The sequence below is a fragment of the Zonotrichia albicollis genome, chromosome 3 (assembly GCF_047830755.1).
Source record: "Zonotrichia albicollis isolate bZonAlb1 chromosome 3, bZonAlb1.hap1, whole genome shotgun sequence".
NCBI classification, from domain to species: domain Eukaryota; kingdom Metazoa; phylum Chordata; class Aves; order Passeriformes; family Passerellidae; genus Zonotrichia; species Zonotrichia albicollis.
The window spans coordinates 96,964,380-96,990,004 of record NC_133821.1 but is presented as its reverse complement, the minus strand read 5'-3'; the positions used below and the strand labels follow the sequence as shown (position 1 = coordinate 96,990,004).

Sequence of the window (25,625 nt, the reverse complement as noted above, 5' to 3'; positions counted from 1 at the left end):
TTGTTTTGTTTTGTTTTTACTATCCTGAAGCTGAACCAAGCTCTACTTCAGCTTGCTGCTCTTGCTAATAGTTGTTACTGTTTGTCAAATGTATATTCCCCACCCCTGGAAGGCCAGGCTGGGTGGGCCTTTGAGCAGCCTGGTCTAGTGAAAGGTGTCCCTGCCCGTGACAGGAGTTTGGAACCAGATGGTCTTTAATATCCCTTCCTACCCAAACTATTCTATGATTCTGTGATAATATCAGGGACCTGGGGATGAGAAAGAAGGCTGCAAATTCTACCCATATCATATATGGCCTATTCTAACATGTGTCTGCTTCTAGTCTACTTTATTTATGAAATGAAATTATAGTAGCATTCATATTTAAGAACATGATTGATTAAAACTGCATTTACTTGTTCTTAACTTTGTAAGGCCTTAACATTAGTTTTTATGTCTTCTTCAAGAAAATAATTTGTTTTATATTCAATCTCAGTGATGGTTCAGATATTTTTTAAAAGACCATATGACGGAAGTATGGAGGTTTTATTTTGTGATTTACAAAAAAAAAAAGGCCAGCTGAGATTCGGCATGATGCTTACTCTTGAGAGTGTGCTATTGGTAAGAAATGTAAAAAGCTGCAGAAATTTGGCTACAGTTGAAGAACTTGAAGGAACAGGGTTCCTATCTTCTATACAGAGTAATTTGCTAGCTAAATATTTCTTCTGAATGAGCATTTTCCTGTTGAGAAGGGGCATGTGGCTATATCCCTATCAGTCCAAGGAGAAACTCAAACTTTCAGTGTGCCACAAGCAGGACCTGTGCATCTGTGCTTCCAGAACCCAGGATGTCTTCTAATCTCATATGCCATATTGTTATGTGGTATAATGCCACATATATGCCATACATGATTTGATATGGCGTGTGATTCTGATCTTCCTGAAGGTCACTAAGTCATGGGAGAATCTGTGTGTGATCTGCATGTGAGGTAAATTTAGGGGCAAATACTACTTGTGGACTTGAACTGCATTGAGGTGCTGTTTCTGGTGCTGGCATTGAAAATTCAGGCATTTTGCACTAAAGAACCTGGAATAATGGCTAGGCCTACAGCTTGAGATCGGCAAAGTGGAGGATAAAATTTTGCTCCAGATTAAAACAAAAGTTTAAAATCTGTACATGGGATAAAGTTTTGATTCATTTGCTTAAACATGAAAGTGTAGTGTCATTTTCAGTGTCCTGAGGTGTTTTACCTCTCCTCCATCCACCAGTAGAGAAAGGTATTTTAGGTATTAGGCTTGCAGGATGTCTTGGAGGCCTAACAATCTCAGGGAACAATGGGAAAAGAGAAACCAAGCCCCATCTGCCTAAACTGTTGTATTTGATCAGGTCAATACTGTTGCTGAAACTTTGGGAGCTATTTTGCTGGCTATCTGGCAGATGTCTTTTTTTAAAAAGTAAATAAATTTTTTCATCTCAGTCTGGACCTCAGTTACTTTAAGCATGTGAGGATGGAGACAGTATTCTGTGTGTAGTTGTTAGACTGGGGGAGCTGGGGCAATAAATTTAAGGAGGCCCTGTATTTTACTTCTCTCTAGAATTTAAAATCTTGTTATTCCTCAGCTGTCACAAATTCTATGCAATGGTATCCCTTAGCTTTCTGCTGCTTATCTAGCCAGACTGTATTAGCTTTCTACTGCTACTTCCACTATTGTTCAAATAGTAGAGTTCTGTAAAATGAAAATACAACTCAGCACATAAACATTCTTATATAGTTACTTTTTTTTATAGTTTCTCTCTTTTGTTAGAACAGTATAATGTCAAGAGTTTTCTTTTACATTTTTTGTTTTTATATTTTATGTTCACAATTTTCTGTTCACAATGGCACAGAAAGTGTTTCAAATTGGCCATTCTAACCTTGAAAATTATGTCCAAACATAATGAGGTTTGTCAATGGAGAAAAAAGTTCTTTAAATAATTTAAGAAAAAAGTCCCCACTTTTAAGGACAAAATGAAATAATTCACAGAAAGGAGGAGGGAAAATGTACACATGTTCAAGACTCAATATAACATCGCAGGACTTGATAGTGGATAACCAAGGGTCAAAGAGCCGCAGAAAGTAATAGATTCTGAACAGAACTACAGAGTACTCAAGAAAATTGTAAAATATTTCAAACATTGTGTCTGCCCTTTTTTTATCACTGTCTGCAAGAAGGAGCTTTGAAATTTTAGCAATCTACCATATTCACAAATATGTTTTTTCTTTATTTTTAAGCTGTATTTATCATTTCATCCATATATGTGGCTGTGGATATGTAGATTTCTGTAAACAATGGGAGAAAATAATATTTTCAGGAAAGGTTGTTTAATCTTTACTATAAATTTCTTATAAATACAAGATTCTTCATTTTAATACATAACTTCACAACTCTGGCACAATTATTCCAACTTGTATGTCTGAATGAGGCATATGTTTTTCAAAAACTCTAAAATGGAGAGCATATTTCAAAATTTATTTAGTACCTGTTATCAAAATGCATTCTCTTTAAAAATTAATTAAAATTACACATTTGGCCCTGCTCATGGATTTCATTATAGGATCTTTTTAAATCAAAAACCCTTTGATTAGTTCAGAAATTTCTGTAAAACTAGTCCTGCAGGGTTACATTTGTAATTAATAACTTGAAGTTGCCAGAATTAATTTTTGAAATCAAAAAAAGTTTGATCATATTATCAAAAAGGGTAATTACTTTTTTGCAGATCTATTAAACAAAATCTAATTTGAATATGAAAACATCTAATATGAGTTAATCTGATGGGATCAGAAGATATTTTCAATTCATCTTCTCAAATGCAGATGTTGTAATAATGTCCTGAGTGCTGTATAAAAAACTTGACTCCTATCTAGGAACTTATAACTTACTGGTTTTGCCTTTATTTCATTTGTGAAGTGAAAAGAGCAACATGAGTCATGCTAAATTCAAAAGAGATATGGAGAGAAAATAGCAATTCTTGTATAATAACAGTAAGTGGCTGCTGAGAGGAACTAGTAAGGCCCCAGAAATGATACTGGCAACAACATTTGTGAGCCACTGATTAGCTCACACATGGATTGCCATGCTGGAGGGGAGTAGGAAGAGAGGTCTGAGGCTGGAGATGAAGAGAAGACAAGAGAAAATATAAGAGGAGCTTCGCAAGAAGAGCGTTTGGAATGAAAAACTGAAAGCCAGTTCTCAGGGTCAGTATGGCTCAGCAGTGCTGGGCTGCCAGAGTCCGGAGGCTGAGACGTGTCTGGAGTCAGTGCAGCAGAGTCTCTGGCAGGCATGAGCAAATGCCCCTCTTTACCCCACCTGTTCTTCCTATACAGGACTCAGCTCTTGACTTTCTTCTGCCTCATTTCTCCCACTCATTCTTGAAAGAGCTAAAAATAATTTTAAAGCGCCTTGAAAAACCTTGGCTGCTCTTCACTATTTGAGGTACTTCCTAGGAGGTTTATAAAAGAAAACTGGAGGTACCTGTTTCGAGGAAGTTCTCATCTGAATTGTAAGTACTTGGAAAGGCTCTCTTTATGACAGGAGCATGATACAAGTTTAGCTGATGTCAACAGTTCCTGCTTAAAATGCTGATTCCAGGTACTGTCACTAAGCTTACCTCTGTTCTTGAAGTCTATAGATGTTCACTGTGGAGTTAGAGAACTTTGTACTTTTTGCTGTACTGAACAAAGATTATTCCAAGACCATGACTGTGTTCCATGTCTGCCCTGGGAGAATGGGCTTGAAAATACCTGTTTGCATTTTGCACAAGACCTATGACTCTGAAGCCACCAAGCTACTTCCCCATAAAATCAGGTGTTCTGTATTATTGGGCATGGAATTAAGCTTGGACCTTTTACCTTTTTGGTAAATATTACTATGCAAAAATGTCCCTTTTTGCACACAGTGTTAAAAATATGACGTAAGTAGCAAATTAAAAATACCAAATTCCAGCAATCTCTTTTAAACTAGTGACCATACTTCAGAATATAAAACAATAATTGTATTACTCTAGACTAAAAAAATTCCAGAAATTTAAGAACAAATCAGGTAGTTCTAAAATCAATGTTTTAATAAGCTAAAATTAGTTCCAAAATGAATGAAATAATTATTTTTTCTTGACAGAGGAATCACAGCTAACCTTACTTTAACGGGATCCTAAGTCAGGGTTTTTTTTTTTTTATTATTTTCTCAGAGGAGATAGTGAAATTCTGGAAGAGATTGCCTGTGGAGAGTGTGAAATTTTCATCACTGGAGATCTTTCAAACACAAATTAGATCAAGACTGGTCAAGTACAATTTTGACTTGTGATAGGAGAATAGACTAGATGACCCGTCATATCAGATTTTTTTTATACCCCCAATCCCATTTTCACTTCCTTTTTTATTTCTGTATGTATCCAAGTCCGAGAATTTTCAATGCTCTCTCTAATGTTTCCAACTGGATATCATATGCATATGCATAAGCCACTGAGTGTGTTTTTGTTTTGAATCCTGCTTTTAGGGACTTCTCTGTTTCTAACTTCAGTTTTTGGTATTTAAATGCCTTTTCCAGCACTATTCTGTTCAATGCCAGAAGCAGGTCACTGAATGATAAATGCTTGTGGTTTAACTTTAGGGATTTTCCAGCGTATGAAAATAAACTCAATGTCTGCCTGTAATGCACTCTCCAGCTTCATTTCTATATGTAATGAAATTGCATACTTTGAAGATAAATTTTATGTAAATATCTTACTGGTGTAATGCAGGTGTATAGATACTTTAAAGGATTGCCATACACCTTAAATTTACTGGTTTTAATGAGAAATAAAGGCAAGTATGATGTGAAACATGAAAAAGCAACCATAACTGCATCTCAGTTTCTAGAGAAAAGGCTTTTCCTCTTGCATTGGAAGAAGGATATTTTTCTGCTGTGCAAGATAATAGATACAATTAAGGCTGACATATTTTTAACACTCTGTATGCACATCTCCTAGCTGGAACGTGTCGGTCTCATCTAATCACTGACCTGAGAAACATGCTGACAATTCCTCAAGTCAGAAGATTTTCTCAGACCATTCTTAATTCTTTAATAATCATGAAGCTGTGAGCTTCAAAATACTTGGTTGTGGCACAGCAGCATCATTGTTTCCACTCCCCAAAGAAAATATGCCATTTTAGTCAGTTTGGTTCAGCTTTACTTTAAATTTCAATGTACTTGCTATTTAATGAAACTCTCCTTGCTGATATGCTTTGTTTTAACACTGCTGCTCTAAAAGCCTTTAGCAGCCTTGATAAATTTTTAGCAACAGGAATAGTTCATTGCAATCCCAGGCTCTGGGAGACAAGCATACAAAAAATAAACAGATAAGACTCTAACTGGAACAATGCCAGAATGCCCAAACTGCTTTTATGATAAGTAGCTAAAGCAGCAGTGAGAAAAGCGTGACAATGTAGCAGTACAAGATTTAGAAATAACTAAGGAAAGAAGGGACACAGTAAGGGCTGAAGTACACTCTGAGGGTTAAAATGCTGAGGTGTGACAGGTAAGCATAGGTTTTGAGGTGTTTTAGCATGCTGGACATTGCATCAGATCTGACATAACTGAGGGACCCACCTGTGTGTGAGCAGGCATTGTACATCTTTTATTCCTTAAAATAACTTGTGCATAAGAGCTACTCAGTCTTGAACTTTTCAGTGTGTCTCTAGAAAGGTTATTCCTAAAGGTGAAGAACAAATGCTGACAGAATTATTAGCTCGACCATGAACTAAACAGACCTGGATTGGTTTGTTGGGGGTTTGTTTTGTTTTGAAATGGCATAATAAAGGCTTTTTGCTTTACTAAGGTATTTGAAGTTATTTCATGTTTGGAGTATTTAGAGGGAAATAAAATTAGTTCCACCTGTATATTTAGATGGGCGCATACATGGGATGGGTGGATAGAATCATAGTTTTAATTTTTGGGTTTTATACAATTAAATTAATGCAGATTTAACACAGATTTCTGTTCTGATACGAGAAAGGAGACCTGAAAACATTGACAAGAAGTCAAATCTTAATCAAAAGCATTCAGACACATTGTCACAAGTCAGAAGAAAACTGTAAGGCATGTTAGGATGAGTGGAAGCATAGTGTAAGACTTTGGGCACACTGAAATCCTTCTCAGCAACCACAACCTGAAATGCATTGGCATTTTTGTAATGTACTAAAGTAGAGTGTGAGTTTAACTTTCCATCAATTCAGCATGCAGACAAACTTTTTGCAAGTATTGCTTGCCTGACACAAGATCAAAGTTGTTTCTAGTTGTAGGTAAAGGATCAGCTGACCTTTAGGGAATATAAAGCATTTAACCAGATACATCAATGCTGACTGTGTTGAGTACACCAGAGAACTTAAAAACTACCACTCCTGCTGTGATCACCTTGTGGAAAATGACTTCTAATATAAAGACATGCTCTGTGAAGGTGCAGAATTTGATTTTATCCTTCCCTTTCTCCACTTTCTCTTACATGATTCAGAGCAGCTAAAAGTGAACTTCCAGAACCTCTTCCTTATTGCTTCTCTCTGCCTTTTCTGTCCCAGTACTACTCTCTGCACTGGCTGGAGGCTCAGCGCCTGCCCACTGATGGAGAAAAATGTATTACTAGACAGGGAAGTGTTCCACTTAAGGACATTATTCAGATATTTTTAACTTTATTTACATATTTGACTAATTTCAGAATTGTAAATATTATGTGTTTCTAGGCTTATCAGTCTTCTACATCATGAAGGAAATTATTTACTGAATTATTTTCATTTTTTTTCTCCTGAATTTAACTCCAATTTTTCTCTCTGCAGTGATTATATTGAGCTAAATAATTATTTATAAAATATTTTTCTATATTAGGTGCACTTCTAAGTTTTATCAATGTTTTAAATACCATTGCATTTACCAAGATGTTGCAAATATAATACAAAATTTATTTCAATTTTTATAAATGAGAAATGTCAAAATTACTAATCTGTTTCTTATTTCAGTGGTGGGACAATATTTTAAAGATATATATGACAAAATTCCTATTCTTCATATTTTTCTTTTCTTTCATTTTAGCTGTATCTTGTGGCATTCCTGAGGCCCCTGGGAATGGTTCAGTTATAGGTAATGAATTCACTTTGGGCAGTAGATTGATATATGAATGTAATGAGGGCTTCAAGCTAGAATCTAGTCAGCAAGCAACAGCAGTGTGTCAAGAAGATGGATTATGGAGCAACAAAGGGAGGCCGCCTGTTTGCAAATGTAAGTGGGCATGTATTTCTAAAGAATGTTTCCCCAGAACTTTCTCAGGAAATTCTTTACTGCTGATGTTTAGGTTTTACATATACATATTCCCTGAAATGATCATTCAGGAATGAATCATCATTTGGCATGTAGTAAAATAGAAGAGGCCTATAAATTTGTTTAATTAAAAAAATATTTGTTTTATCTTATTCAAAACATCTGAAATTAAATCGCTGGATAATGACATTTCATGTATATTTTCTTATTATGAATAATATGCCCTTCACCATGATGAGTTACAATCAGCAATTATAATTTGGCTTTTTAATATAGCTTCTAAATTAATAAAAGCAAAATTTATTTCTTAAGATATTAGTGCAAATAATTAAACTGGATAAGACTTCTTCAGTCTTCATTTCTGCCTCCTGTCAGGAGCAAGCCAATGTAATGCAGTCTTGTCTACTATATGGCTTTGCCTCTCATTTGCTCTGGGCAGCTACTTCTTCTCTCTGTCCTGCATCAAAGCAATAATTAACTGAGCCTGCCTTCAACATGACTTGAAATACTGATTAGGACATAATCTCAAAGTTAATAATTGCTATAATACTATGTGCAAAAATTTTGAGAGTTAATTTAGAATCTTGATCTAATCAACAGTATAAGTATGTGCCTTCCAGATTCTGAATTTGATAAGCACTTTAATTTTTCAAACAAGTAAAATTCAACCCAGTTTTATTGAAATAGTAAAATGAGGCAATAATTGTGAAGTTATACATGATTATGAAAGGGTTTTCATTTATTTGAATCAGTTAATAGCAAACAATTGTTAGAAAATATTTTTGAAAGTTAGTTTGAGAGAATTTCTAGGCATCCTTGACAGATGGTCATTTAACCTAATCTTGAACACCCTCCTGAATACTCTCTTTCAGTAATTTTACTGAAAGTTTACTTTCCCCCTTGCAGCTTTCCTAGCGTTTATATAATCTGAAACTTGTTTTCTGCAGTATAAAGCCCTTTCATTTTGTATCCACAGCAGACAAATAGAAGTTACTTTATACTTATTCTTCTTAATGTGTTTGAAAACTGTTATTTTTCAGTGTAGTGGGTTATCCTTGGTGAGCAGTCATACCTCACCCAGCTGTTCACTCCCTTTCTCTTTTCAACCAAATGGGAAAAAATGGGATGAAAACTCTCATGGGTCAAGATAAGGACAGAGAGAGGACTCAGCTTGGAAAAAAATTAATTTAATGTATTGCCAGTTAAAATAAGGTGAAATAAGCTTTGGAAAATAAAGGTTACAAAATATCAAAACAACACTCTCCTCCCTCTGTTCCCAGGGTCACCTTCATCCTGTTGGCTATTCTCCTTACTCCAGCCAGTGCTAGGGGATAAGGAATGGGAGTTGTGGCCAGTTTATTAAAGGCTTCTCTCTGCTTCTCCTTCCTCCTTGCACTTTTCCTCTGCTCAAGCGTGTGTCTTTTTCATGAGCTGTTGAACCTTAAGATAAACTTGCTCTAGTGTGGCTCCCCCATCAGCTGCAGATTCTTCAAGAAATAATATCCATCTGCTCCAGTGTGGGCTGCAGTGTGGATATCTGCTCTGGCATGGTGCTCTCCATTGGGCTGTAGCGAAACACCAGCTCTGGAGTTTTTGTCTGGTGCACATCCCTCTTATGTGACCTTAGTGTTCCCTCTGCTGTTTCTCGCTCTTTTTGTTTCTGCCTTCTCTGCCTGTGCAGTGTTTTGCCCTTTCCTAAACACAGTTTCCCAGAGGTGCCACCATCAGGGCTGCAGAGCTCGGCTGTGCTCTGCTCTGTGTCCTTTGGAGATGCTCGCTCACCCCTGCCAGCACCTGGACTCCTGAATCCAGTGCACTCAGTCACCTTTTCTGCAGAGATAACTATCTTACTGTGGTTCATTCTCACTCTTCCTTCCTACTTTTAGGACCAGTGACTCTCATTATTGTCCTCTGGACAATCTCCAACTGATCTTCAGCTTTCTTGAAGGGCAGTGCCTAAAACTGTACACAGCAATTTCACAGAGTACATAAAGAGGATTATTCAAAACCAGCTGTGATCTCACAGACATGGTGTGAATTCCAAGCTATATACAGAGGGAAGGCTGTGCTCCAGTGAATTGAAGTGAGCTTCATTCTCAGAAAAAAATTGACAATGTACAAAGCACATAACTTGAATGATATTTTTTTTGAGGGAAGAGGCCAGATAAACTGTCTGGGAATTAGATATACTAAATTCATAGCACTATATCTGCAGTGAAAAAAAAAAACCAGAAAAATAAAAAAAAAGCTGACATTATTGAAATGTTCAAACTTAACCAGACAATTACTTCCCTTTAATTTAAAGCTTAATTATTAATATTTAGCATGACTTTCAACATTAAAATTTTTGTTTAGTATTTATAAAAAACTAACAAAATATATAACACTTTCTTCACTTCCTTGTCTTCTTATTTCCTTTTCTAAAAATTTGTTGTTTGAAAAAGAATCCAATTACTTCTAAATCTAGGTGTGCTAAATTAAAGTGCTGGTGATGTACATGACAATTTAAAATCAATATTTTCAGAATGGATTGCTATTCAGAGACAGACATACTTTACCCAAGATTTCTTACTTGCAAAGTGAGAGAGCTTAGACAATCTGCATAACAATCTGTTTTTTCCAGTATTGCTGCTGTAAGGATAGATGGGTTTAGTCCTCAGAAACAGAAACATAACTTGATGGGAAGCAAACACAGCACAGAAAGATAAATGGTAAATAAATAAGTCTGTTTTTATTCCCATGTTTATTAAAATGAAGGTTGAAATCAGGGCAGTTTGTTTTGCAAAGCACTTCTGATAATATCATGCCTGAGGCAGATGTTTGAAAGGCTTTTCTTTTCATTAAAAGCATTTACATCAGATTTGAAGTGTGAAAAATACGATTTGTGATGGTCATAGTGCAAGACACAGATGGATCATGGATATTAGGCTACTGAATTTAATTACAGAAAACACAAAGCAACAGATATCTACTAAGAAAGCTTAATTGAATGACAAATATCTTGCTTCTGTTATTCTTCATAGAGATCCCTAGAACATGATCAAGGGAAGAGACTTGTCTTTTGCTCTTCCTTAGAATCATAGAATCAGAGAATAGTTTGGTTTGGAATGAATATTAAAGATCATCTAGTTCTAACCAATTCCCATGAGCAGGAATACCTTCCACTAAACCAGGTTGCTTATAGCCTCATCTAACCTGGCTTTGAACACTTCCAGGAATGGGACATTCCCAGCCTCTCTAGGAAACCTGTTCCGGTGCTTCTCCACCCACATAGTGAAGAATTTAAAATCTAAACTTACTCTTTTAAATTTTGAAACCATTCTCTTTTTCCTATCATTACATGCTCTTGTGAAAATTCTCTCTCTAGCTCTCATGTAGCCCCCTTAGGCACTGGTAGGCTGCTCTAAGGTCTCCCAGAAACCTACTTTTCTCCAGGCTGAATGACACCAACTCCCTCAGCCTGTCATCATCAAGGTGCTCCAGCCCATTGATCATCTTTTTGGCCTTCTCTGTGGTCACTCCAACAGGTGCACATCCTTCTTTTGTTGGGAGCCCTGGAGCTGGACACAGTGTTCCAGGTGGGGTCTCACAGGAGCAGAATAGAGGGGTAAAATCACCTCTCTCAGCCTACTGCTCACACTTATTTCAGTGCAGCCCAGAATACGCTTGGCCTTCTGGACTGCACGTGCACATTGCTGGCTCAGGTCAATCTCCTCAACCAACACCCCAAGTCCTTCTCCTCAGGGCTCCTCTCAGTTTATTCTATGTCCAGCCTGTACTCATGTTCTCCCCTGACACATGGGTAGGATCTTGCACTTGGCCGTATTGAACTTCACAAAGGTCACCATCATCCATGGATTTGTTTACTTTTCAAATCCATGTCTCTCTGGCCTTTGCTCTTACTGCTTTCCTTTTCATAGAAGTATGTGGATGCTGAACCTAGAATACTGAGTTTCTGGTTACTTCTAACATTTCCGTTGCCTGAGATAGTCCCTGTAACTGCATAACTTTATTTCTCTTTTCTGCTATTCCTTTAATACATTTATTAAAATATTTAAGTCAGCTCCTTGATTGGTTTGTGCTAATTCATCTAACATCAAATATTTTCAGGAACAGCTAATGGCACTTTTCTGTAACCTTCATATTGCAGATTTTGCTGTAGATGGGTTTTTTTGAAAATGTCGTGTGCTGAGCTGAAACAATTATGGTTCAGATATCTTTTTCTTCCTATAAATAAATTTTAAAAAATTATTAATGTGATAATTTATAAGTTTATAAATTAGGCTTTTTAATAATTTTCAATATGTTTGGAAAATATCTAGTTATAAAACTAAAAATCATAATTAGTTCTAAGTACAAATAAGTAGTTGTAGTACAAATGCAAAACCAAATTTGCTAAGATAAACAAGTGAAGATTTACATCAACTCATTGTAAATATTATGCTGGTGTTTTTTATTTGCTAAGACATTCAGAACATTATACCCATTTTCTTTAACAATTCCTAAGGTCAGTAAGTATTTTTTGAAGTATTTTGTCAGTGTTTGGTACATAACATGGAGTACTTATTCAATGAACTGCAGTAAAACAGTACATCAATTTAGCAATTTTTAATTAGTCCAGATACATTAGACTGATAACAGATTGGCTTGATATAGCTGACTGGATTGACAGACTGATGCTGAATACCACATGATCCTTTGGTTTATCTGTTTTGAGGTTTTGAAGCCTTTCCTGTTTGAATATATTGACCATCACAAACAGCTTGGTTTTTTTTTTTCCTTTCTTTCAGAATACTGAGACTATCAACTTACTTAAGTGATCCTGCTTTATTCTTAGGTCTGTGTTCATAGATTCTGCGATGTATAGGTTTCAACCTGTCTTCTAATTTTACTAATACTTGTGAATTTAAACCAAAACAGTATCTCAGATATAGTACATGACTTCACCTTAATGTTGTTCCTATTGTTAAGCTAATACTGAAGTTATTCCAAAGATTATATTTGAAAAATGTAGATCACATTACTCCATTAAGTTCAGCAAATAGTAAGTCCAAAATGCCCTTTCCCTGTTTTTGTGGTGGTTAACTACCAGCTGAAGAATGGCAATTAAGTATCAGGTGCTCCTTGAAAATAATAATAGCAAGCAGTACTAAATAGCAAGTTCCTGTAACTGAGATATTTTTCTATCACTAGCATTGTACTTTTTTTCTTTGAAAAAGAGAATTGCACTGAGTCACAATATTCAAGATACTCTTGAAGAGCAACTTTCAGATGTTTTTTAATACTTCCAAAATAAGCTTTTCCATTAAGATTATTTTTCACTTTTAATATTTAGAGCAGTGAAAGAGTAAAATTTTTCATTGAAGTGAGACTGATAAGCCTGTAGATTCTGGAGTCCTCCTTCTTGCCTTTCTTGAAAACTTGAACAATGTTCTCTAGCTTCCAGTCAGCTGGAACCTCTCCAGATTCCTAAGACTGCTCAAAAATCATCAAGAGAGATTTTTCAATGACATAGCCAAGCTCTTTGAGGATTCTTGGGTGAATCCTATCTGTAGGGATCCAGCTGGAGCCTCAGATCATACATCATTTCAGGGTTGACCAGAACTTGATCATTCTCATAGTCATGGTCCTCCAGTTCAGGGCACTGAGACCCCCTTGGTGCATTATCAGTGTTGAAGCAGAGACAAAGAATGCATTAAACACATCTGCCTTGTCCATGTCCCTGTTTGTGAGGTGACTGTCCTCATCTTGTAATGGCCCGATGGTGTTTCTACATTGACTTTTGCCATTAATATATTTGAAAGAACTCTTTTTATTGTCCACCATATTTTTGGCCAGCTTCAACTCCAGTTGAATTTTGACTGGATGAATTTTCTCCCTACAGTGGCAAGCAGCACTTCTGTATTCTTCCATGACACCTTATCTTGCTTTCACAGGGCATACACCTTTCTTTTTTATCTTATTTCCAAGAGGAGATCCCTGTTCAGCCAAGCCAGCCTTTTACCTGTCCTGCTTGGCTTTCAACATTCCTGTGCCCTTAGGGAGGCAATGCTTAAAAAATTACCAGATGGATTCCCAACACCTCTAAAAATATTTTCCATGAGGATTTTACTTACTAGTTCCCTGAGAAGTTTGAAGTCTGCTCTCCTCATTCCAGAGTTGAGGTTTTGCTGGTGCTTTTCCTCTTGTCAACAGAAAATTTTAACTCAGCAGCTTTGGGGTTGCTGCAGCCAGGACAGCCACCAACCTCCACTTCACTTACAAGATCCTCCCTGTTGACAAGAAGTAAATCAAGGAGGGCATCTTTCTGAGCCAGCTTCCTTAGGATCTGTTCTGTAAAGTTGTCCTGCAGGATTTTAGTAATCTTCTGCACTGGGTTGTAGCAGCTGTAGCAGCTGACAGGTTGAAGTCCCCCATAAGGACAAGAGCAATTGATTTGGAATTGTCCCTTAGTTGCTCAAAATATAATTCATTGACATTATCTTCCTAGCTGTAGGTCTACAATAGGCTCCCACAATGACAGTCACATGATTGGTTTGTCCCTTGATTCTTATCCAGAAACTCTCAACTGAGCCATTGCCAACAGAGAATCCCATATATTCTACGCCTTCTCTTACATCAGTGCCATCCCCTCTCTACCTCTTTTCTCTTCTGCCCTGCTTTGTCCCTCCTGAAGAGCCTGTGACCATCCAAGAGGGCACTCCAGTCACAGGACTCATCCCACCGGCTTTAACTTCTGCCAATGACATCAGACCAGGACTGGGGCAAAGCTTCGAGCTCATTTTATTCTACTTAATGCTGTGTGCATCTGTAGAAACATTTAAGTCTGATACTTTGTAGCCAGCACCTTGTGAAGCAGATTAAGGGATTTGTGCTTTTTTCCTCAAATTTTGGCACACCATACAGTTGCTCATCACTGCCAAGCCTGGTATTTTCCCTTTCTCCTTCCAAACTACTTTAAAGCTCTGTCAGTGAGCCCCACTAGCTCCTGTGTGGGAGCTCTTTTTCCCCTCTAAAGTGCATCCTTTCAGGTGTCAGTAGACCAGGTGTTAAGTTAGATCATCCCATGGTCAACAAGCCCCAATTTTTTCCACTTACACAGCCTCAAAGCCACGTGTTGACCTGACAAATCTGCCTATTTGGGCTTTATACCAACTCTTTTTTATGGTAATTATTTGTCAATATGAATTTCCTGCTTAGAGTCTATTCAGAATTATCAATATATGGAGATTGTCATGTCATTAAAATAGATAATCATGATTTCAAATTGTAATTATATTTTCTGACCTGTATTTTATCTAAATAAATATTATTCATATAAATTATTATAAAAATGCCTGGGGAGGTTAGAGATCATCTTCACATCTGCAAGAAGTTGAGGTAATTCCTTACAGAGTTTCAAGTATGTAAATGAGAATTTAAATAATGCCCAGACCATCATTTCCAAGAAACTGACCATAAGAGGCAAGTTGATACACTCATTCGCACCATGTGCACAAAATCAAGTATCTATTAATAATCACTTTTTTGTTTCTTGAAGGATAAGGAATTTAATAAATCAAAATCAGTCCCTGTAAAATTAAATTTTTTCAAGTGGCAGGTTTAGTTGATTACATCAACACAGCCGAGAAGTATATTCACTATTGAGGAACCTCTTGAATTAGAAATTATACATTGATACATTAGAATCTGACAGTTGTTTGTGAAGTGTTCTTGCAATTTTAGGTATATCTATAGATGAAGAAAGAATAAAATGCTTACTGACCTCAGTATGTAGAGGTAACATCTATGCAGCTCATTTACATAGTCTGAAATAGCTGAGCCTGCCTTGAGATATCCTATGGTTAAGACTAAAATTTTTGCTATTGGACTAACTAAGAAACTTGCTTTCGTGCTTGAAAAAAACAATAAAACTATTGTTTGGAAGGAGGAGTGTTAAAAATGTCAAAGTTGATAGGCATTAAGTTCCTATTTGGAATATGTTTTGTTTTCTGATCGACTTATATGATTTTCACTACAAGGTGTTAAGCAGAGTGCTTCAATATGCATATTTTATTATGCACAAGTAATAAGTTTGGAAGAATGTTTCTTGGTTGATAGTTCATATTTTTTCCATAGCTACGAAATGCAGTTAAGTATTAATACCAAAATCAATTAAATTAGGAAGTAGGAAGTCCTCTGTTAATTTGGGATACTGTTCTTCAGTAGTCAAAATATTGTTTTAAAGGCCGAAGTGAAGACGTATTAAGTTTCAAAGTGATTGTACACTGGCAATCCTTCCCAAGATGTACTAAAAAAAAAAATCAAAGAAAATATTCTACAATTTCAGCTCAGTATAACATTATAATCTGTCATTTGGAAGTTCTTCAAATTATTTCTCCTTTATAAATATGTACACATCTTCATAGATATGCTGTGCTTCTGATTTTCCTGGATGCCAAAATTTGCCATGGCTAACATAACTATTGGAGAAGGTAGATGTATAATTTTAACATTAACATCTACATTTTTACAGGAATTTTGTTTCTATCACTTTCCCTTTAGTTCACTGATTGCATTAACTAGTCTCTTCCATCACACATTCATATTTGTAATAAAACCTCTTTATACCTCTCAGTGTGAAGTCTATAGAATACATATTTATTTACGTATTTATTTTGCCAGCTTGTTAGTCTTTTTCCTGGTGGCATGGTACAAATTCATTGTATCATAAATGAGAACCATGCTCTTTATTTCTTCATTTGGGATTTTTACACACTTCCTCCTAAGGCTTTTGTCTTCCACTGAACAACATATGAAGAAACTAAATTTCTGTTTCTTCTTGTTGTTGCTGGTTGGTTTATTTTCTTTGAAAAGTATAGCTTTTCTCCACTGTTTCTGGGCTAGTAGCTTTTTCTAATGTATTCATTTAGTAAATCTCACTTAGTGACATAAACAGTCAGTAATTCATCCAGACATTTTCTATAGCAGGGAAATTCTGAATAACATGGTAAAAGAAAAAACATATAACTATTTTAAAGAGTCATAAATATTTTCATAATGCTAGTCTAGTCATAGGTACATTAAGATAGAATTCATGTCAATATCATAAATATTTTAAGAACTCTGTGGACTTAAATTGCAGAGCATCAAATTGAAACTGAAAAAAGAACATAAGATATACTTGTCTGTACTCAGTAACTGCATTCTCTTACCAAATATGAAAAACAATAGAACTGAAATAATTCTAAAAGCCTTCCTAAATATCGTAATTTTTTAAATGTCTTCTAAACTGGAATCAAATAATTTTCCTGTATACCCACAATATATGGTTTTATAGTAATTAGCGTTTCAATGTGTCCTAGCGGCTTTTATGGCAACGTATCTTAAGAACTTCAAGCTTTGCAAACATTACATAACAATATTTGCTTTCCCTTTTACATCCACCACAGTCTGTGATGTATTTTGTCTTTGAAATCTTTGAATAAAACTCATTAGAGAGTATAACTGTATATCATTATTCCACTACATCCACTAAATGAAAATACACTACAAACTCCAGTTCAATTTGTACTACTCATTGTATGAGAATTATTTTTCTTAAAACTTGTTTTTTCAAGATGACTATGGTATTCTAAGTCTTAGATTGTAAAATATCTGCCTGTAAGACGAGACATTCACCCATAGAGAAATATAGGGGCAAAATGCTAATATGTACATTTCCTTTCTTCACAGCTGTAACCTGCCCCAGCATAGAGACTCTTCTGTCAGAGCACGTTGTCTGGAGACTGATTTCTGGGTCACTGAATGAGTATGGAGCTCAAGTCATGCTCAGCTGCAGTCCTGGGTATTATTTATTGGGTCAAAGACTCATACAGTGCAGGGCTAATGGAACCTGGAGCTCAGGCAATGAAAGGCCAGCTTGTAAGGGTAAGGAAAATGCTTGTTTACAGGGCATCCTATGCTTTTTATACACATATTTTATTTATAAATAAACTATTTATAAAATAGTTTAATATTTTGCTCTCACATTCCAAGTAAGAAAGTGCGAAATTTTCATTAACTTGAAATTAATTTTTTCCAGCTCCTTAGGTGTTAAGTACAATATGTTTCATACAAGAGTCAATGATGTATCATCAAGAAATCAATTTGTATTTATTTTACTAGGTGGTGCATAAGTATGTAGAAAGTACTAGAAAATGTTATTGCTTTAGAAGATTCCAGATTAGAGTTAGATTAGAAGATGATTGCTTTGACCTCTTGGGTGAAGCATTAAAACTGTACTGTTCAACAAATGTTCATATGAGCTTTCATAGTGTCTTCATACAAAAATGTCATAAATTACATCAATCTTGACTTTGGATGTTTAAGGTTTTAGGGAACCATGGCAATCTCAGTGGAATCATATAAACTTCAAGGGTTACGGTGCCAAAGTCTTAATAAATTTCTCCAAAACTTCATTTTTCTTTTACAAAAAGTTATTTTTTAAATTCTGTTAACTGCATTTTTGTCCCTTTTTTCTTGTGTACACAGACTAAAAAATATAGTTTTGATATTCTACCTAATATCCAGCTACTGTTCAGTTGCTAACAAGTCTTTGAAAAGATAGTTCTTTCCCACCCTCTGCAATTACAGAAGTTTTATGTGAGTAGAAAATGGGATGATCCATATCAGATGCAGTTAACCAAAAGAAAAGTATTAGAAACACAGAGAGTTGCTGATTGAAGACATATTAGTTAATTTATAAGAAAAGTACATTGTTTTACCCTCTACTAGAGGACTGATTAGGATTTAATTATAGCAAACTTCATGCCCCAAGGGATATTTAGTAACATATCCATTGGACATGGATCATTAAGATCCAGAAACACACTGCAGAGTAGTTTTCTGAAGTCTACAGTTTACTTTCTCTTCGAAAAGAGTTTGATTTATTTTTTTTAACATAAATATAATTAATATTTAATATTAAAGTTAGGAATTATAACGTTAGGCTAGTCCCCAAATTACATTAATGTGACATGATTGTAGTCAAAATGAGTCTTACTCAGCTATAGACACATTGTATACATAAGAAACTATGATATTTTCTGATTATGACTGAATTAGTTAACTGCATGGTAGCTGGTACTTGATTTTATACAAATTCTAACTAATTCCATGTTGTTCTCTACAGTGAACATTTGAAAATATGTAAGAGTGGGACCTTGGGATTTTAAGTAGGAAGTTTAGTTGTGATCAAGATGCTGTTGAAAGTAAACGTATGATTCATACTAATGTATAAATACAGTTGAAGCTCTTGAGGACAATGGTCTGCATCTTAAACTACAATGCTTTTTGTATACTCTTTTAGAAACAAAAGAAATGACAGAATTATTTTAATTAAATTAGAGTTTGATACATTCTTGAAAGACAATTTTTCATGTGATGTGCAATAGCTGTGGGTTCCAGCTGATGCTACAGAAAGTTTCTCTGATAATTGGTCAAATCTAGTCTTTGGCAAAACCGGATGATTTATTGTTTTAGCAAGCAGACAATCATATATGCTCTATGCTTATGAATAGTAGTGGGAAATAAGAAAAAAGACAGTCCATAACAATTCAGAGTACTAAATGTTAAAAAGATTTATAACACTTTATACTGACACAACATTTAAAACAGCCAGGGAAAGTGTATTTGAGGAGTAGCCATGGATATGTACATATGGAATATAATCCCACCTTCTCAGGAATTCATGTAATTCCCTTGTTTCAGAACTAGAAATATGCATTGGCTGCTGTCAAGATACGCAAGTATCCCAAAGAAGTTTTAGTTTTAGAACATATGTTGCCATATCAAGCATAATTTTAGGCCCTTTCTATAGAATGCAACTCCTGTATTTATTCCTATCCATTTACTTTTTAAGAAAACACAAGATGATGAAAAATTATGAAAGGCATTTTCATATTTCAGTATATTCTCTTTCTTTTTTTTTTCCCTAGTTATCTCCTGTGGTGGTCTTCCATCTCCACCAAATGGAAATAAGATTGGAACCTTAACAGTGTATGGAGCTACTGCAATATTCACTTGTAACACAGGATACACGTTAGTTGGTTCTCATGTGAGAGAGTGCTTGGCAAATGGTCTCTGGAGTGGTAGTGAAACCCAATGCCTAGGTAAAACCCCCAAATTTTTGTTCCTTGTTTTGTTTTATTTTGTCTTAAAAGTATCAAGAACTGGATTTCAGCTCTTGTCAAGCAATGTTTTTGAATTGATGAAAAATAAAGGTACCTTAAATATGGACATACTATGTCCTGAATATGATTTTGTGCTATTCTATGAACATATATATTTTAATTAGACATAAAATTACCTTTTATGTTGTTGTAATGCTTTTCAAACCAGTATGATTTTTAAATGACTCAAATAATCGCCCATGTTCACAGTGCTTTTCTTTGTGGAGCAGGGTGTGTGATGAAACTTAGCTTCAAAAAAATCTTCTATTAGGGCTATTCCTGGTGCATTCCAACTCCAATTAAGCATTCAGCATATTGACCATTCAGTAATGGGAAGCAGAGAAGAGGCAGTCAAAAGTAAATCAAAACCAAGACTCTTTCAAACCCTGAGTTTTATATAGTTTGGACATTCATTCTCACCCCAACTCTTGCTCTCTTCAGATCCATTCATATTGTTTCACACACCTCATACAGACATAAGGAAAAGGTTCTCTTTTTGAGTAACATTTGAGGCTCAGCAGTGGTTTTATTCTTGGTTGTGAACAGGTTATTTATTTCTGGAATTTGTTATTTTTTTTGTCTGCCCTCATTTTGCAGATTTTCTTCTTGCCATACAGTTGAATGTACTCAGTTACTCTGAGGAAAGTAGGAATTCTGCTTTCCTCTTCAGACCTCAACCTCACATAAAAAGCATCTTTCTTCTCTGCTGCCTCACTGTGTCATTTTAGCAGAACACATAGCGTTCCATGCTTATCTTTATATTCAGGTATACATGGGAATGTCCAAGCACCTCTCCTGGGTAGTGAGGGAATTTTACAGTGGGTTTGTTGCAACACTGTGCAGCATGTGCTGTTCCCTGGTGGAAGACCTCAGAAATTAGTCTGTGGGTTATGGCCTCCCAGTGCTGGACTCAGGGCTGATTTTTAGCACAGCTGCTGAGTTGGATTTCCTTGTGGATACATTCTTCTCCCCAGGCTTGTTTACTTAGACCCGAGATAATTGGGCAAATAAACACCTTTATCTTATGTCAAGCTCCCATCTGTTGGCTTAACATTATGTCCAGATTTCCAGGAATTTGCTGAGGCTTATTCTGTGAGGGAGGAAGGTTTGGGGATGGCACATGAACAGTGGCTTCTTTATACAGCTTGCCATAGTGGGCAAAGTCCTACAGGGATCTTAGCAATGTTTGAGCCATTACCCATTAACATCTCAATTTCTCACAGATACTGGGCTGCAGCTGAAAGAAAAATAAAGGCAGAATATTTTCAGAAAAAAAAAGCACAGAGTAATGTAATTCAGATCAGAATTAAGATTTTATAGCCTTTCATTAAGTATTCCTGATTGACTCCTTCATTTTGCAACCAGAATGTTTGTAGTTCAACTTTTTTGAATACAGTTTTGTAGTATGTTGTCTCTTAAGATGTAGAGTGATCAGAAGTAGTGACCATTGCCTCACAGAGCTAACCTAATTTCTGAATGTCACTTCATTATTAGTGACTTCCCAGCAAGATGCAGTTGTTTCTGGCAAATTTTATGAAAATAAAGAACATTCATCTGGCTTGATATATTTTCTCACCTGATTGTTCAATTTGAAATATGCTGTATTAAGAAAGATGCCGTTTTGATGCAGGAAATAAGTATAGGATAGCATAGGCATAGGATATAGGCATAAGCAGAGTACATCAAATACTTCTGTTGATATTTAGAGCAGTAATGAAATAAAATACTTTTTTACCTAGGAAAAAATTTTCACTGAGGCACTGCTTAGGGGAATGCTATGATTCAGCATTACTTTTTCATGTGTAATTTCATCAGTTCCACAGCTGAAGTGTACAGAAGCTTTGGAGCTAAAAACTCATCAGCTGTCTACTGGTGTCAGGTTATCCCTGGACTGAGGCTGAATGACATTTAAATATGTTGGAACTGCAACTGTGAAGACCCAACAGCCCAAAATTTGTATGTGTAAGAGTGTTTTCCACAGTCCTTTCTTCTGCTCTAAACATGCAAAGTCTATTCCAAAAAAAAAGAACTATTATGCCTGTAGGCTCTTCCATTGTGTTACACCACTTATTGCCAGGGTATTGCCTGACACCTGCATGTATTCATTTTGAATAACCTGAAATACCACTTCATTATCTGATCAATAATAACAGTATTTAGTACTTATGTGCTATACTTTTCTTTTTTTAAAGGCTATATGCAGGATAAGTTGGCTGCCAACATATGCAAACTAAATAATACACAAGTCTCAATGGATTCTCTTTGTATTATAAATCGCTCATGACATGCTGGGAAAGAGGGTTTTTCTCTTCTATTCTGACTATTGAGAAATAACATTACATTGAACATCCCAGAAGATTAGCTGTCTATCATAGTCATGACTTTAGATGTAAAGAGTGTAGAGATGGAGAAATTTCAGCACATGACTTTTATATATATATATATATATATATATATATACATATATATATATATATATATATATATAACATATATAGAACAATACCACATTATTCTTCAAGTCAGTTTAGAAACGATACTTAGTGAAGCTTTTAACTCTTTGGGAAACAGTTAATAAGTTTATTAGATCTCATATTTAGGAAAGATTGTGTCTATGTGCAGCTTGAATTAAATTTATATGAAATTGTCCTTTTCTTCTCCAGGAATAATTTGGTGCTGGATTTTTCTAATCAGATTTTACAAATCCCTATTGAAATTGGTATAGATTACTAATATCTCCTTATAACTAATATTTTCTTTTTTTTCCCACCTGATTATCTGCATTCTGCATTTTAAATTATTTTTGCAGATCTAGTCCCACTTGTAATGAACATAGGGCATCTGGCAGGAACTATTACTGTAGTAAAAGCACTGCTTGCTTTATGATGCTTCCCAATTCTATTCTTCTCCTAGAAACTTAGATGGACTTTAGTTCCTATTTGATTGATTTCATTGTTGAATGAAGCCCTATGCTTAGAACTGTTAAATGCATGGATTTACCTCACCAGACAAAAAAGATCCCATTTAGAGCTGGCAGGTTAATCACTACTTAGTCCTTGCTATTTCAAAATCAGACAGGCTCTATAGTGCTAAAAATATTATACAGCTTTGAGTGTGAAAGTGTAAATTTGAGTTACCCTATGCATGCTGCAGAAAGTTTTATTTCTGCTACTAAGCTCCTTCCTGTCTCTCTTACATGCTTTCACATAAAGTATATTAATACCGTATTCTTCAGACACTTAATTTAGATGCAATTAAGAATACAATCCAAGGTCAATGGAGCTATGTAGGCTCCTCCAGAGAGCAATTCAGGAAAGGTAAATTCTTACATTTTAAAGCTAGATGATGTGAATACTGCTAATTGAATATTCCTAAATTTCAAGGACAAAATGCTACAAATTTATTTCAGAGGTGCCTTTAGGACTTACCTGAAGCCTATGAAAATCAGAAGTCAAGCATGCAGGGAGCTCTGAATGAGTCTTTCCATTTCAAAGGAATTATAATGAGTTAGAGATGCTTTTTATCTTCACTGTACCTGCATGAATATAATTCAAGATATCTGTAGATGAAAATAGATACCACTTTATGTTACCCACTGATAAGTGTAGAATTAGTTTGTGATTTCAGGTTAAATGAGTACACTAATTTCTGTATCTTAGGAAAGGGTTTGTCAATTTCTTATTATTTGTCTCTATAGAAAGCTAAAATCAGGGACTGTAGTTAATGAGCCTAAGGCTCAATTTAAGACCTAAGTTTTCAGTTCGTTAGCATTACACGTATTTATTTTTATTAGTTATACAAGTGTAAATATGAATTGGTATGCAAGATTTCTTTCAATTTCACTCACTCAACATATGTCTCTTTTAATTTTATAATATGTCTCTTTCCACTTTTTCCTTCCAAGAATATTTACAGCTATAATTCACAAACCTACATGTTTTTATGTATGATTTGTGTGTATGGCTGACCACAGGTTCATAGAGGGCACAGGGCAAATTGGAAGCATTTAATTTGCCTTACTCCATCTGCAAAATCAGTGGCACTTACTTTCAGATCAGTGTGTTTTCCTGAAAACATGTTTTTCCCTGTGTTTTTACACCTTTCAGGTGCAAAACTACACATAAAAAAATCAAAGATACACTTAAAATATAAAATTAAATATAATTTACTTCATTCCATCTTTTAATTATATGATATTTATAATGCCTTAGATTTATCAGTATGAAAATGTGTTGCTGTGGACTATGGTTGTGTAAAAATATCTAATCCTTTAATTGATAACTCATAAGTAAATTGCAGTATAATATTATGATATTGACTTTTATTTTAAATTCTTACTAAAATAAAATAGAATTATTTGTATCTTACTTTCCAGGTGTTTTAGAATAAAACTGCTGAACCATCCCTGATGCATATGAACAATTTTCTAAATTCTTGAGGGAATATTTTATTTTAAAAAAATCTCCTCACAGACTTCTTCATTTTCTTTCATTTTAGTTGATGAGAAAATTACATACATTTTGTGTCATTGCAGTGCTCTTCCAGTTCTTGATATTTTGGAATAGTTAATTTAAATGAGTCAAAATTCGCTGAAAAATTATTAAATACAGTAGATGGAATGATCTGTAAACAAAATGACTCACATAATAACTTCAGCAACTTGTTAAATCCCCATTTAAGAGAAATGCATAATATTTTTCTTTATGCCAGGTGGCACATTTCATCTATCTTTCTTCTTGAAATTCCCTATGGTCCTGTGTTTGTCTCCAGTGCAGCTACTGCTTTTCAATTCTTTATTATTTAGAGCTAGAAAATGAAAAAAAATCCAAATGTATTCCTTTCTATTTCACCTCCCTCCCTGGGAAAAAAATAGGGAGAAAATACTAGGAACTAATTTCTAGGCATAGGGAAAATAAGAAAATTATTTGGAACAGGCAGGATGGAAGAATCAAAAGCAAACCTTGATAATCTTACTGCCTTTTCCAGTGGCTGTCACATGAGATGTAGATTTCAGCACCAGATTTCTTTCACTTTGTGGTTTAGCAAAACTTTTGAAATAGTCTCCCCTTGTATCCTTGTCCAAATTGAGAAGACAGGGACTGGATGGGGGGACTGCAAAATGGATGGAAAACTAATTGAGCCAGCAAACTCTAGGGGTATTGTTTCTTGATTCCAAGTGTGACTAGGAGCCAGTGGATGCTGGGGATGGATACAAAGGCCCACACTCTCCAGCTCTGTCCCTCACTGATAACAAATTGGGATGCAGCTGCAGCAAGTTTGAGGGTGACACAAAATGATGGGACAACAGTTGATGTGTGGATTCTAGTACTGCTAGACAGAGGGATCTTTAAATTCTGGAGACATGGGCTAACAGGAAGGTCATAAAGTTCAGGAAAGACAAATACAGAATCCTGCCCTTGGCCTTGAATAATGCCATTTGTGAGTACTCTTGGAACTGACTGGATAAAAAACTAACTTTACAGAAAGCACCCAGGTGACTGAGTGGAGAGGCTGACTAAGAGTTAAAAGTGTGGCCTTGCAGTAAAAATATCGTACTGGAGTGTATGAGCACCAGTGTAGTCACCAGGTCATGGTTATTATTTCCTCTTCAGCACTCATGTGGAAAATTGTGTGTGGTGTTTGTGTCCTCCACCATACAAGAGAGATATTGCAAAATGAAGCAAGTTCAGGGGAAGAACCCATTTAGGGGCCAGGGTCTGGAATATCTTTTAGACAAGGAGAGGCTGAGTGAGGCTGGAGGAGAGAGAAGAGTAAAAAGGATCATTTTACTAATTTGGACTGAGAAAAATAAGATAAATTATTCCATGACACATTTCAAGGGTAAAAATATGCTTTCAGTGTCCTCTGTTGCCATATTCTCTCTTTTAAAGGGAAAGGTAGCTGTATAATTAGTGAAAAACTTGCATTCATACCTATTGCTCAAATTTGCAGAATAATACCACAATGTCTTCTTAGAGGTATCAGTAACCCTACAATTAGGATTTTTATAATAACCCTGGGTGTATGAAAAACCTAATAAAATGGTGTATGCTTTATTCTTCCAGTGTTTTAGAGGAACCGTGAATGAAATATAATGTCTAGAACAATAAGGGGGCTTTATTAGAAAGATGGA

At 35.4% G+C, this 25,625-nt stretch overlaps 1 protein-coding gene across 2 annotated transcripts in view; it reads left to right on the top strand.

The window, feature by feature from the left end:
- The window catches only part of CSMD1 (CUB and Sushi multiple domains 1), a 1,059,975-nt gene that overhangs the window by 982,010 nt on the left and 52,340 nt on the right, over positions 1 to 25,625 (top strand). For both annotated transcript variants that reach the window (XM_074538179.1, XM_074538178.1), the window contains exons 50-52: positions 7,077 to 7,262; positions 17,016 to 17,210; positions 19,259 to 19,432. In XM_074538179.1, the coding sequence (XP_074394280.1) occupies positions 7,077 to 7,262; positions 17,016 to 17,210; positions 19,259 to 19,432 (555 nt within the window). The remainder of the gene's footprint in view (positions 1 to 7,076; positions 7,263 to 17,015; positions 17,211 to 19,258; positions 19,433 to 25,625) is intronic.